General features: G+C 32.2%; 1 protein-coding gene across 4 annotated transcripts in view; it reads right to left on the bottom strand.

Annotated features, from left to right (window-relative positions):
* The window catches only part of LOC110997394 (integrin alpha-PS2), an 83,493-nt gene extending 67,568 nt beyond the window's left edge, over nucleotides 1-15,925 (bottom strand). For all 4 annotated transcript variants that reach the window (XM_022265536.2, XM_022265538.2, XM_022265537.2 and 1 more), the window contains exon 1: nucleotides 15,583-15,925. In XM_022265536.2, the coding sequence (XP_022121228.2) occupies nucleotides 15,583-15,731 (149 nt within the window). In that variant the 5' untranslated portion in view covers nucleotides 15,732-15,925. The remainder of the gene's footprint in view (nucleotides 1-15,582) is intronic.
* Between the last annotated feature and the right edge of the window lie 244 nt (nucleotides 15,926-16,169).

Genomic DNA, 16,169 nt, shown 5'->3' with positions numbered 1-16,169 from the left:
AAAAGGTAATTCTTAAGGTCCCTATTGTACTTAGGGAGATAAATACCTACTTTCTTGAATTCGCTTTTAACGAGCTAAAACTGCAGTTTCAATTAGCATCTTGTCGCTGTTCGGTACCAGCTTATCTTTAATTAAGATTCACAGCCACCGCTTTACATCGTAATGAATAACTTAATTCTCTTTATACGGATTAAACTATAAACTTGTCTCAGATAACTGCAGATTTAAGGGGATATATTTTAATTTATATTATAAACACGTTTTAAAATAATGTTCAGACATACGTACGGTAGAGTCAATCTAGAAAGAATATTCTTCTACAACAAATCTTTTTAAATAATAGGTTCTTCAAATCCCCAAATACTGCATCCGCTAATAAGTGTGTTTATTTTGACAATAATAATAATAATACATACATAACGACTTCAAACAATTTCTAAAAGTAGCAAATTCCAATCGGCCAGAATTTTTTTTTAATTTAACATATTATGTTAAATTCGCAATATTGGAGTGTTTGACAAATTCAAAAAGGCAGTAAAGATGCATGTTAGAATGAACACAGTTGACTAAAATTAAGACGGCTTATGGCGACTTAATTTTATCGCTCGTATATATACATATTAATATTAAGTTTCTCATGTAAATAAAATATTTTCTTTGTAATGAGAAAGTTCTTTAAAGTTTATGTTTAGTTTAATTATCAATTTTAAAAACGCGAATTTAAAATGTCTCTGTCCTCTCTGCATTCCTTTGTTAGAATAAAAATGGAGTTCAGTAGTCACAGTAATATCGCATAATTGCATCAGAAAAATGAATTGTCTAGTAAGAGCGAAAATATACACACTCATATTCATTTTGATAATTTTGTTTGCATTAACTATCATCACATATTTTGACTAAAAATAATAAACAGTTTATAAGGCTAATTACCGTGAAATGAGTTTTAATTCACAGTCTCTAATGAAGGGCCATAGTTAATCTAATCATGATTATAAAGAACGCTTGCGCACGTCACTGTGTGTATGGGTGGTCGAAGGTAACCATATCCTGTGGTGACCAGATATTTTGTTTTCTTTTGTTATATATACATTATAATTGTAATAGACAAAATAAATATATATGTCATATATGTTTCGTAAAAACACCAAATCTATTATTAAAAAAAATATCAAGAACAACCTAAAACAATTGAAATTCTGCTCGTTTGCGCAATATGATATGTATTTTAAATATTGCAATCTATAACTATAAATTGCAAAGTATTGTCTTTTATTAACATCACTTTTATACATTTAATGAAAACACTTTTTTTACGGATTGCGCAAAACATGTTGCTAAGCGCAAAACTCGAAGACTGGACTAAACTAGATTTTTTTTAATTTCAAGGAATAAATTCTGAAAAAGGTTTTAATGGAATTATTTTTTTTTATTAATAAGTTTTTATTTGGCAATAGCGAACAGTCTCTATGGTGTATCATAGAAAATGCTCTATTTTATGGTACTAATAAATATGTAGACTAATTAAAAAAAATATTAAGGCGAAACTACTTTATAATAAAATCTTACACACAAGCGCACTCAATGATAGGTATATCCCTCATATAAGATTATATTTCACTACAGTATCTAGACGAGTTTTGTTAAAAATTAGTTCTTGACATTGTATGTAACGAAAACATAGTTGCTACCTGGTATATAAATATTCTTGTATAACATATCCACCCCAAAAAGATAGTGTAAACATCGGGCGTCACTCGTTAGATCGTAAATTGCCGTGTTCATCGTCATAAATATGTACGCAATGTACAGGAAAAATGGTTGTAAAGTCTGTTTGTTCGCTTGTTAGCTAATATCATCATTATATTAGTTTTATCAAATTAATCTTGAAGACATAATTTATTCTTTAAACAAACAAATCATCTACATGCTATTAGCGACTCATTCCAGCTTTACGTAAGAATTTTTAAGAAGCCAGATTTCTAGATTTTACCTTACAATTGTTAAAATATTTGTGAAAAAGAGAATTAATTATACATTCATTTAAGTTTGGTATGACATGTAGTTTGGCTTAAACACGATTTAATAAAGAATTTGTTGTTTCTGGTTATGTATATATGGCACAAAGATATGTGTTTATGTTGCACAAAGATATCATGTATCTAATAATGTAATAATTCAACACAGTTATCACACAAAGTATCAAACTAAAATTACACATTAATAATTATGCATAAGAAGTAAGAGGAAGCGCGGCTTATTTCTGTCGGACTCCAATTAAATCAATCGCCACCTCTCCCCCTTCCCCTTAACCAGCGGGATGCGCGCGCGCACGTGCCCTTCCTTCCTATGCCACCTACGTCTTTGTTAGCAGGTTGATGTAGTAATCTCGTTTCACTTATGAAATATTGTGCTTATAATTGACTTTATATGGAGATATTTTATGTACTAACGTTGAGTTACTTTTTTTATTTAAGGGATGTTTGCTTGCTTTATGTAAATGAATATAAGTAGAAAACTTTAATATATTAACTAAAGGCATTTTATTTAGTGCCTGCACTGTGTATCTATAATTCCTTATAATATGACATTATAAGGTGTAATTACATTAGCTCTTACACTATATTCTATACATCGAATTGTTCATTGTTAAAATATGCGTCTGGTATCCTACCGGCATCTTCTAAGTAACAGGTGTCACATATCTTTATTTTGTTTACGCAAAGGTACGAAAAAGTTATTATTGCCTTGACAAATAAATCGTAATAAATTTCAGACTACAGAAATATAACTTGAAATATACTGCGTTATATTGGGGACGGCGATCATGTTACCCCCGTAGGGTCTACTGTAATTGTGAACTGGAAGAGGGCTTACAATAAAATAGTCTTAAGTAATATTTTTCTCCTTTTTTATCAGGTGCAAATGTAAATATAAACGTATACGCTTAACAATGTTTACAAAGAAAGTGAAAATGGCCATATTGTTAAACATGTGGAAACCAGTCTAGAAGGAAATGGTTGAAATTCTCGCCTATTAGCGCCAACAAAAGACGTAAATAGTCCGAGCCATGTGCATATTAGTCTAACAATCCATTAAAAGATTTGATATGTAACTAGTTTTCATATAAGTAACTAAATATTCCAAAATATTTATATAAAAACTAGGAATTGGTTCGCTCTTTTCTTGAAGGTCCCTAAGTTAAATTGGCCGCGAAATACAGTATAAAAATAATAATGCCGGAGTAATGCCTGCGTAAAACCATAGGAGCGCTGGGAGGAATGGAGACAGCTGAATATTATCGCAAAGAATGCTTTTTAACCTCAACATTTTTCGTAATAATCTAATTTATCTACAACATTTATATTTTCTAAAGGGGAATCAGTGATATTACCCCTGCTAAGGGTGTCTCTACACGCAATATTTAGTTTATTGTGTGCCAGCTGACAGTAATTAATAGCTATGAACTTTGGATGTTTTATCGAAGGAAAATTAGAACAATACCGCGCGCAATTTAAGGTCTCAGATGTCTATCTGTTTCTTGATCATTAGTTTAATCTAAAAGCCTTCTGTGCCTAGCAATACATCTGATTATATTTTATTTTAATTTTGATTAAATTACAGTACCAGTTTCATATAATGTAATAGAAAAAACAAAAAAAAAACATTGAAACTAAATATAATCGCTTTGCTACAAAGCTATACTTTATTTATAAGTGGATGCAAATCTTTAAGAGCTTTGTTTTACAGTGAAAGGTGCAAAATACCTCGATAACAGGTGTCGTCAAAGAAAGTATAGCAGATATTTTGGACGATGAAATGTATGTTAATAATTCGAATGCCTTTTGAGGGTACTTTAATAATCTCTATTATTCAAGTTTAAAAACAGCAATGCAGAAACAAGAACATTTCCTGTGTAGATATCTTTTATGTTTACAAGACGAACGTTGATAACGTAAGAATCTAATTTTACCGGCGTATCCGTGGCGAGGTGAACCAATGTTTATTATTCTGTACATTTTCCCTAACTCTGTTTAACAATAGCCTGATTAAAAATTGTTTTAAACACGTTTTTGCAGTTTGGAAAATTCTACTATATTATAGGTATAATATTATCTGATTAAAGAAATTACAGGTGATACTATGTAACAGAGTGGCACAGTGGAGACAGAAATGGCGGGATTTAGAGGAGGACTTAGCCAGACAAGGCACGCTCAGTAATCAATGAGATGATAGTATCATATATGTATTTAAATGTAAAGTATCTGAATTGAACTTTTTTGGCAATGTTACATAAGCAGACTAAACAATTAAATAATAAGAAGGGCAACAAACGATTATATCGCTTACACGCGATGTCTTCCAGACAAACAATAAAGAATAATTAATCAAAACCTACTGGAAAAGTGAAAATTAATGTTGAAAAATATATATAAATTATTAAATAATATAGTCAATTTCGGTAAGAACAATAATTTTGGTTCGAACCCTAACTAACCGTATAATGTATGCAAATTTATATAAAGGTGACGTAATTAAAGCCATTAAGATTAAACGATATGTCATAATGACCAAAAAATAACTTTTTGGCAGGAACTCACATTGAGTCACGCATAAACATCAGTCGGCCTTGCAGTTTTTCTTAGAACACTACGTAATATTGTTTAACAACATCTAATTCGGGATGCAAAATTGTATGTCCCTTTCGTTACATTTAAAAACAACGTTTCACTAAGATTCTGTAGCAAACAAAATTTAACACTGATTTTTTGATGACAAAATATATTTACACTAGTTACTGCGTTTGTTTTTCCCAGATTTGGCTCCCAGCTAGTTTTTCCTCTTCTCATACCTCAAGAGAGACTCGACGGACATAAATTTATAAAGGAACCGCTATAAAGGTTGTATAGCTTCCTAGTGCAATATTGGAAAATCATATCAAATTCAATAAAAAAATAAGATTTTTTCTCAAAATTTTTAATATATAATATTTAGTACAAAAAATTAATAAAAGTAAGGACAGATGGTATAAACAATAATTAAGTAGAAACTTAATGCTTAATTCCGCCATAATAACAGATTTGTTGTTAAAGAAGTTTGTACTACACTAGTAAATTATCACAACACAACTGTTAAAACCATCTCAACTACATTAAGTTATAAATAACTGAGCAATATGGAGTTAACAAGTTTATGACGGACGGGTCATTAAATTCCCATAGACCTTTGCGAGGTCAAGTAGACCATAAATCGTGATGCGGTATCGAATTTCGATTCTCCGGTTTCACGACCACCAGCACAGAAGCTGAGATAGTGTCTGGTAATATTACAAATGTCAGCTCCGTATAGCCAAAACAAATGTTTAAATTCTTAATGTTCAATCTGTATTTAATTTCTTTATATTGAGGATGAATTTTAGTGCTAAGTATACCCGCGTGTCAATAACGCATAGAGCCATACTCATCATATATGTACTCTGTTTTATCTCTAGTAAGTAATGTTTAGAATACTGAACGGGCCTTAAAAATAATTTTGCCAGTCGCATTTGATTATTAACATGTACACGTATGCACATCAATATTAAAAATATATACAGTTAGGTACTATATTTTCAAAAAACTAATAGCTCCTGGAAAGGAATTCGCTACCACTCTTTACCGCCATCTTTTTGGTTAGCAAGCAAAAATGTAAGGAACTGCAGCCATGCCAATCGTTTAAGTTAGACATTGTGTTTAATATTTTTACTTTAGATTCAAATCCAGTAACAGCTTATTTTCTTTCGTTTATTAATAAATTGGGAATTCTATGTAAGTAACTTAGGAATTTCTGATATCTTTAATAATTTATTATACTTTGTTGTAACAGCTTGTCATTTGTATATTTACTGTCTACTTGCTACTATATACGTCAATATTAGCCAAACTTTAGTCACGGCTATAAGCATATGGTGTTATGTCATGCGCGTGGGCACCTCACTGCAATCATTCTCAGAATAAACTTATGTATTGGAAGTCAGAAAAGTCACGTTCAGGTATAATAATTAAGTCAGCTAAGTTTGATGAATCACTTGAGTCATCAGACATGATACTGGAAACGTGATTTACACTTCAAAGAAAATGAGATATTACTACTATAAAATAATAATTAAGGAAGGTCAAAACTTAATTGGCTAAAGTTTGAAGAAATCTAACATGTTTCTTTAATAGTATTGTCTTTTATTAACATAACTTTTACACATTTAATAAAACACTTTTTTACGGATTATAGTTATGTATGTGTTACCACAACATTTTCTGCAGCTGTAATACTTTTTGACATTTAACACCTTTGTCTTGAGTCACCGTGACCACGCACGCTGTAAAGCACGCGAAACGTCGGTTAAATTTAAAATTATGTCCAAATAATTATAAGTTTAAATACAATAATACATAACTATAATCCGTAAAAAAGTGTTTTATTAAATGTTTCTTTAATACAAATTGAAGTTGTGACAAACTATCAATATTGGCTGTTAGTGAATGGGGTGACGTCATTATGCGCCCACGCATCACCACATGGTCAGCAACCGGTTCCACGGTGACTGCGTCAATTAATCCATTGAAAACGATGTAATTGGTTGAATCATTTAAAATTAATATCTATATCTATTGTAGTATTGAATAAGTGCAGTGCTGGCGTAGTGCGATTCTACTCCCTGAAGTCGTTGGTTCGATCCCTAGCTGTGCACTAACAGACTTTATTCCTATGTACGAATTTAGTAATTCATTTTTCACTCGGACTCTAAAGGAAAGCATCGTGAAGAAACCGACTTGCCTTAGACCCAAAACATCGAGGGCGTGCGTCAGGCACAGAAGGCTGATCACCTACTTGCCTATTAGATTTACAAATGATCATGACACAAATACAGAAATCAGAGGCTCCATTGATTTATTTTATTTTACAGTATTAACATAAAGTGTTATACTATTAGCCAAAATATGATTTTCAAGATAGACACTGTATAATGAGCTTAAGTGATAAAAATAACAATTCAATTATATTAAGAAAACATTCAACACATTAATTCTAATCACGAAGATAATTATGTTTGTTAATTGAAAATAGGTCGACGATGTTTAATTTTCTTAACCCCGAGTTATCTATTTAATACATAATTAACGATAATACTCAATTAGTAAGTAAAAAAATAGAGAATATAACAACGTTATGGCTTAATTTTAAAGGTTTCGTTTTTCTTTTATAGAACAGGAGGCTCTCCTAATGTTATCACCGCCCATGGACACACTCAATGCCAGAGGCCTTTTAGGAATTGGTACGCTCTTTTCATAAAGGGCACTAAGTCAAATTGGCTCAGAAACACTTTAGTGAGCTGATTCCACTGAGTTGTGGAAACAACAATGTCGTAATATAATGATAAAATTTAGGTTTTTATTTTATTGTTTTGCTAATTTTAAGTATTTTTTTATCTGAATTAAACCGTTAAGACCAACGTTTTCTATGCAAAGTTAATATAAGTTAATATCCATTAGGCTTAAATATACGTCAATGCGGCCATAACGCCCTATTTGTGCGTTAATGACGTTTAATAAACAATTAAATTTCAAATTATGGTGTTTCCGGCGCGTCACATCCGCGTAAGGTGCACACACGCATACAAACGAAACAACTCTCCAGGCGCCATCTGGAGACCAAACCGGGAACTGTGTCCGCCCATTGTTTTTTCAAATAAACCAAGGATATCGGTCATCTTTTGCGAATCGTACGTGCACCTTTTGCGAATTTAAAATTGAATCGTTCTTCACACGTTGAGTTACGTGATAAGTTTCGTAATTAGAAATTGTAAATCTTATGAATGACAAATGTCCGTTACATATGCAAAGGATTTTTTAAATAACAGTTTTAGAGTAATTTTTAGTTCAAAGTAATACGAATCTCCAACACGTTGATAATGGCGAATATTCTTATTACTGTTATTTCTAGAAAGGCGTGTAAACAACTTTTTATAAAATACTGATTGTTTTCCCCCCAAATTTAGGGGTAATCAAGATGTCCAGGGGGGTTTTAGAGGTACATTAATTTAGGGGGATTTTTTGGGAGGACTTTATTCAAGATTTTTTTCTACAAACACACCATTCTATACAATTTATATTAAGCTTCGAAACAAAAAATACTTAATAAGTTTATTATTAGCGGAATAATTTTATGACTGGTTTCTTACCGCAAATTATAAAGTAATTACTAAGAATACACAGATTTCTTTTGTTAGTCATACAAGAAGGAAAATAAAATATGTTGTATTATAATATGTTGAATTGGTTTGAAACATCTAATTATAAATACACACCGGACTTTATTCATTGTTAAAAATTGATCATATTTTTAATAATTTATGGAATCAATGAAATTCAAAAAAATTAAATTACATTCAATTTTTATTTACACTTAAAAAATACTGAGCTCAATTGACCCTATAGCTTATTTTTCCTGGCCAGTTAAAACAAGGACGTGCAAAAAATATAAATAATAAACCTTCACAGTACTGTTATATAATCCGTTGCTAACATACTCGTACGTTCCTAGAAATATCTTATCTGGCTGTTTACCATTGATACCTACTTTGTAATTTGAATTAAAAACAAACGATCAAGTTTTATAGGAAATAACATTTTTTAAATGATAACACCACCTGTGTTGACAAAACATGATCAATCGATGACCAACAGGTGAGTCACTGATCTGCAATCACCTGCACACCTTGACGCAAGTCTTGACTCACTCGACATGACCCACGAATGACTACAGTTCCGTCTTTATAGTTTCTTTTCACACGAGATCTTAACACATTAAAAGAACTCATGCTAGGTAAGAAGAAATTAGTACTTATTGTAACACCCCATATAAGCTTGTCATCGGGTGCCATCGTATTTTATACATAATTCAATTGGTTTATTCTCGTAAACAAAACGTACATAGTACAGTTATTTTATGTAATAGAAGGCAAACGAGGCTCACCTGATGTTATGTGAACAAGTGCCGAAAAGTAATGATCATTATTTTTATATATAACTGTTAGTTACAATGGTCTGCAGAAATAATAGGTTCTGCATGCTATTTAGATACTGAGCCCTGTATAATTATATCCAGATATATATCTAACATCTCATTCCCAGTTATATATTTTCCCCTCACATTACCTGTTCAACTGTAAAATATCCTATATACATCGACATATATTTTTAAACAATTTGCTACATTCATCAATAGGAACTTATCCTTTTATATTGTGTTATTAAATTAGAGTTTTTAAACATTTACCCTACTTACAAATTAATGTAACATTGGGTTAACAACTGCATTGTTACACCAATTACAACGTAAATGACATTGAACTTGAGTTGGTGTCTGCTAAGCTAATTAATTTGGCCTCACTCATATTTAGGTCACATATCATTAAGATTTAGTAATGAAATAATTTATTCATATAAATTCATATACTTAACGTACGTTGTTGTGGATGCATCCAGTGTGTTTGTATTGTGTTTTATTTTAGACTTTGTTTTTATTAAGGATGTCTCTGTTTGGTTTCCCAATAAATAAATAAATAAATACATAAAAGTAATTCTACAGCTTACATATTTTATTGTAACCAAAACATAAAAAAATAAGTAAAATTAAATGGCAAGTTCCAAAGATACTGGCCGAATTCCCCTTTGAATACTTAAGTATTAGGAGAGTATAAAGATTTTTAAACTTGTAATTATTGTAATACTTACATATTTAGATATTGCAATCAAAAGTGTTTAGATTCTACACGTTAGTGTTTAGAGTAATTGATTACAATAGGATTGAATAGTATTAGTGTAGACACATAAAAAAATAAGCAAATATTACGTAAGAAGTATGAAAAATACTTCATACACCTATCTCTTGTAACTAGGAATCACGCTAATAATCAATGTATTCTTCTATCAGTATATTTGTGCTAAGGTTTCCGAAAGACCACTTCGGAAAGAAACCGACTGTTTTAAAGATTGTTTTCCTTGGATGGTGGCATTACAATTTACCTAAATGTGTCATTCTTAATAAGTAATAAATCATTATTCATAATTCAGCCTCGTCCAATACTGGATATTGGTGACTGCATTGAAATCTGTGGTCACAATTCTGCGAAGCTGAAAATAGCCCTTAAAGTTACGTTATTAAGGTCAATGTCAGAAACAATACGATATTTTCCTTTTATATGAGGTTGTTCTGCGTACAGCCTCCCTGACCTAAATTGCATTCGATATATTAAGATTATGGGTCATTGTTGCGAAGTTCGCAGAATTTTCACGGACCTTTACTTCTACTAAAAGAGCAGTTTTGGCTTAGTGGCTTCAGCATGCGACTCTCATACCTGAGGTCGTAGGTTCGGTCCCGGGCTGTGTACCAATGGACTTTCTTTCTATGTGCGCATTTTACATTTGTTCGACCGGTGAGGGAATACATCGGGAGGAAACTGACATGTCTTAGACCCTAAAAGTCTACGACGTGTGTCAGGCACTGGAGGCTGAGGACAGCAGGCTGCAAGTAGGTGACTTGCCTATAAGTTTTAAAAATGATCATGTAACAGATTCAGAAATTTGAGGCCAGGACCTACAGAGGTTGTAGCGCCACTGATTTATTATTTTTTTATTTCTACTAATGCTTTTCGATTTTCCTGATAAAAATAACCTTACAGTGTTGTTGGATTGTAGGATTTTTGACGTCAATGTAGAATACAAAATACCATCCTTATCACTTCGATGTCATTGATGTCCACATCTTTGCTCGTTTGAGCGTTTCTTAAGGCAGTTTTTGCCGCGCAACATGACATGTGGAACCAGCTGCCCACTGAAGTATTTCTGAACCAATTCAACTTTGGGTCCTTCGAGAGCGTACCTATAAAAGGCTGGCAACGCACTTGCGAGTCTTCTGGAAATGTTAATGTCCATAGGCGGCAGTATGACTTCAGCATCCTAGTACATAAAAAATGTATTTTGCTGTAGGTATATAGAGGTCGTAGTGGTATAGTTAGCATAGCAGATCAGCACAGTACTGGTAGCTTTATTAGGGTTATATATTTGATAACTAACAACATATATGTATCTTTACATTAATTATATAAGTAGAGAAAGTATTCAATTTAGTTAATATCTCATGTATTGATCTATATTCCCACACCTTTTACCAGCGTATTTTAAATGTCAGCGGGACAAGTTTTAAACAACATTTTAAATATTGCTGAAAGATTAATTGGGCAATATCGCTCTATATTAAATTTGACTTTCGAATACGGATTTTGCATATCGTTTTAAGTATGTTTAAATTTTTAATGGTCACACCGACACTGGGTAAATGTCGTTTAATTAAAGATAACTCTCATATTTACTTTAAACAGTCAAAGTTATCTTATCAAAGTCATTATAATGCACCGCTACTGCGGCGATCAACGCGTATTTTGTGACGTTTTTTGCAGACCAAGAAACATTATGACTGCCTTGGTTTTACGAAATGATATCTTAGAATTTAATTTCATTATTTGCACCAACAATCAGGACACATAAATTAATGATAATAATAGAAATTATAAGTTTTAGTTAACTTTACTACATTAAAATTACATATACATATACCTACCATGACGTCAATTGACTACAACAGAACTCTGGTAGTGAGGCCGTCTGCTAGCGCCATATTCGTATTGGGGTCATGGATCGTGCGCCGGCGCAGTCGTGCCACACATCTTAGATACTCTCAAAAATCAATTGTATATCATTATACTTATTAAATATACTAAAAACTATTACGCCACCTTGACAAGTTCATTCATAAAGCACTTGCGTTTGTGTTGAACAAAAAGTACTTTCAGCCTTTACATATACAATATATATATGTATATATAAAGGCTGAAAGTACTTTACTATATATATATATATGTATACATATTTTAATTACATTTAAAATTCCTCCTGCGTATGCGACAAGATACTCAAAATTGTTCAGTGTGCCTCGTACGAAGTCGAATTACCTGCGTAATTCTCCAATGTTTAGGGTTTTATCGAACTATGACAACCATTGTCAAGACATTGATCTTTTCTACCACAAACAGAGAGATGTCAAGAAGTACTTGGAGAAGCGGGAAGACTCCGATTTTTTTAAGTACTTAGTAGTTTTTTTTAAGTAGTAGTTATTAATAAATTCTTTGTGTTATTTGTTGCTTTTTTTAATTTTGCTGTTTTTTAATTTTATTCTTTTGTTTTTCTTTTAAATGTAACTTTGTCTTTTAATGCTTGTTTTCTGTTTTTTATATATAATTTGTTAATCTGTGTAATCTGTTTTGGCTTTGTGTATTGTTTTAGTATTTTGAATAATAATATGTATTAAGTAAGCTGTTAGATTACGTATGATTAAATAAATAAATAAATAATAGAATGTTGTAGGTGAAAACCAGCTCAAGCATCTAAGCTGTCTTTCCATAGAAATTACGGTAAAACATTTTTCTGTTGTACCTAATCATCATTATCAATATAGAGTTCCAACTTGGTCGCGTTCAATGTATTAGATCTATATTTTGCTAGAGTTAAAGATATATTGTAACAGTACTACGGTTCCGCAGATAGAGACATTGCAGTATACGGTAATGGAGTTGTAAACAAACGTTACGATCTTATTATCTTTGCGGTCTGTCATCGACAATGCACCTGGACTTATCTCGAAGGCATTTTAGATTAAGAAACTTTTGAGGAATCTAATACAGTTATATATAAGTCTCGTAGCATTTTAGTTATTTGTAATAGTAATGTGTAAAACTTTAATTTGAATAAAAACCAAACACAGTTTTAATTTGGAAATCTTTAAGGGTATAAAACATTCTTAATCGTATCTAATTATATATATGTGTGTGTTAATTTATTTTAATTAGCAAAGTATATAGTGAAAGTAAAAAAGGATAACTGTATAAATGTATTTTAAAATTGGATAAGAAGCCGGATGAGATAATAGTGAACAAAAGCTGCGGTTTAGGAGATAGCGCATGTCACGGGTTATCAACCTAGTTATGCCGGCGCCTGCGCCTATTACATGTTTAAACTGATAATTCTTTAAACAATAGCGATATATTCGAATTTAAAGAAAATCCGCGGCTAAATCACATCTAAAATAAGTAAACCCTAAATAATTAAAAATGCAGTCTAATATATCAGTAATATCGCTCGACTTAATGTCTCCGATTGCCTTGTCGTCCCTACAATATAAGGTAGTCCCCTTGCTATATATAATTTGTATTGTAATTTGAATTTTAAATTATTTACTATAATATCTTGCTAGAATATAGCTAAGTAACAATCATAAATCACATGAACACTCAAACCTACATTCCGACAGGTCGACATCAATAAATGATTGATAAAAAGTCCATCTGAGCGCGGCTTGAGACGTCCACACTCATTACTTATCTCCACCATTAGCTATACACTTGTTCGATACAAAATGTTAATGATATGCTACGTAAATGCCCTCAGCCTTAACGATGGATTTGTGCCATGTCGAGATGAAAAATGATGCACAGATGCACGAAAAGATCAATTTCGGTAATTAAGTTGTTGAAAACATTGGTTTTGTTTTATTTAGCTCATGATTACGAGAAATGTATCATTTCAATTGTGTGTTAAAATTTTATTTATTGCATTAGAAATGGTTTAATACAACAAATAATTGTGAATTAAGGACATCAAATATATTATATCTATTAAAATCCAGTTACATCTAAATTGTATAGTTTTTTCTCAAAGCGGTGTCGGGAGCAACACCAACCACATAACAGAGGTCGTTGTATCTGATCGTAAATCAAGAAAGCGTCGCCCTTACAAAAATAGCCCGTTCACGAGTAAATTATAAAAAAAAGATAAAAAGGGCGTGCGGTCTGCGCGTGCACATGTGGTGCGCATATGACAGCCCTGTGTTTCCGGTTCCACATTCAAATTTTTGCATCCTATTGTGTATGTGTCAAGACAAATAAATGAATGACACTAATGGTATGAGTTAATGAGAACTTTTTAGAGCGACACCAAACAATACGTCCTTGACAAGATGGCTTTGAAATTGATAGCTTCTAGCAGCAAAAAAATATTATTATTACCGTTCTCAAATTTCACCAAGGCTTATATTGTGAGACAATTAGACAAATAATTCGCGTAATATATAGTGTTTTTATGGTAGACTTATAAAATCATTTATTTAATGACATTGAGCTTTCTTCTGGTTCAGGAATAAAAAATTAAACTTTAATAAAAATCCTTATATACTTTTCATTAACGTATCTAGTATCTGCTGCCAAACATTTAAGGTGATCTTATTAATTATTTAAATAACAGATATCAAAATAAATACATTTTAATTAGACCTATTGCTGTACTCGTCATAACTTGAAACAGACCCTAGGTTCGGTTTCCGGTGAAAAGCAATTGTAACAAATGCAAATTTGTTACTGACCCATGCCCAATTCACGCTAGCTTTACACGAGCGAGGGACACACATTGATATAGGCGTTGAATTTTTTTAAACTGTAGAAGTTGATTTTCGTTATGATTAATCACACTTTCAAATCAACGACTATCATGAACAATATCTCAGCCAACTATCCAATACCCAATTGACTTATAATCACGAATAACGATAGGTATCACGTTTCAAATAGGAATGCAGAGTGCATTGTGGTTTTGTTTTACACTATTACACAGTAGAGTCGAATAAACAAAATTTCAGACGTGAGGAATAATAGCTAGCATACTCGGCATATTGAAGTTTTCAATTTAAAATTCGGCTAATAAACTAAACGTCAAAGCGCGCCACAAAATGTTGTTAATATACTATATTCTTATACATAAATATCGTTTAGTTTTAAATAACTGAGAAATGTTAGTGTTTTAACGGTCCAGTCCAGCTATCCAGACTTATAAACCTTACATTCAATAAAATAGCTTTTTGATTAATTCGCAGTAAAACACAAATTGGCTTTATAGCTTCGATAGAAACCGTGCTAAAAATCGCACTTATGTATTTCTTGAACGATGATGTCATTATGATAAACTTCGATTCGCTCGCGTTCGTAATCTCAACCTTCACATGACCATGTATGAGGTATAACACTGATCGTAAATACTTTTTATTTCATCTTAAGGTCTTGAGCAAATTTATGCTCGATTTTTCACGTACAACACAAGATTATCAAGGTTACTTGTAATATTTCTGTTAATTATTCTACTTAATACATGAATTTTAATTGTTTAATGATATAGGCTCCACCATCACGTGTATGTCGATTCAACTCCTTAAACAACGGGCCTACTGAGAAGACTGAGAAAGAAAAACCATTTGAACTACTGAATTAATGTTAGGGGACGTTAGACTTCAGAGCTTAACTGTGATAAGTGAAAAAAAAAACAAAAACAGAGTGTCTTCTATTTATTAGACAGTGTGGGCTAGATCCTAATTTTCCATGATGTTTTAGAAGAGAAAAATGACAAAAAAAATTATATGTGTGCGCAATTTTATTTATATACTTACATTTTCCTATCGCCATCCACGTGAGATTGAACAGTAAAACCAAACATGGACTTATAGTTTCCTGTGTATACTACCCTGGATGGGATATCCACATTGAAGCCCATGGCACCGGCCACAGCGCAAATAAAAACACACAAAAGCAAGGCCATCGTTAATTAAACACCAAGTCACAACACAACACAGACACTTATTTAAATAAAATTATATAATTCGTCCTCATGTTTCGTTTCGAGTTTACGTTCGTAACTTTGCGGCTTTGCGACGTACGCTCCCCGCGGCGAATAGGTTTTAACTGACGGACTCAAGGAGACGGCGTTCGTCGCTCGACTCGACCGTAAGTAGTGACTACGAGTAGTGAGTAGCATGTGAGTAGACTACGAAGGCGACTGAGTGACAACTGCCCGATTTCAAAAGGATTACAGCAGTTAATTAATATTTACGTGAAATAACCAGGTTCTCGTCCCCGTCCGACATACGGGTCTTTCAATAAAATATCGTAGCAATTCCTAAAACGCTGACAGTGTACCTACCCGCTGTAGCTTCAGGTGCGTATTCTGCGTGTCCCAATTCTAAAAATAAAATATTGT

The sequence above is a fragment of the Pieris rapae genome, chromosome 11 (genome assembly GCF_905147795.1).
Source record: "Pieris rapae chromosome 11, ilPieRapa1.1, whole genome shotgun sequence".
In the NCBI taxonomy this organism is placed as follows: Eukaryota; Metazoa; Arthropoda; class Insecta; order Lepidoptera; family Pieridae; genus Pieris; species Pieris rapae.
The sequence above is the reverse complement of the archived record's forward strand: the minus strand, read 5'-3'. Positions and strand labels throughout refer to the sequence as shown.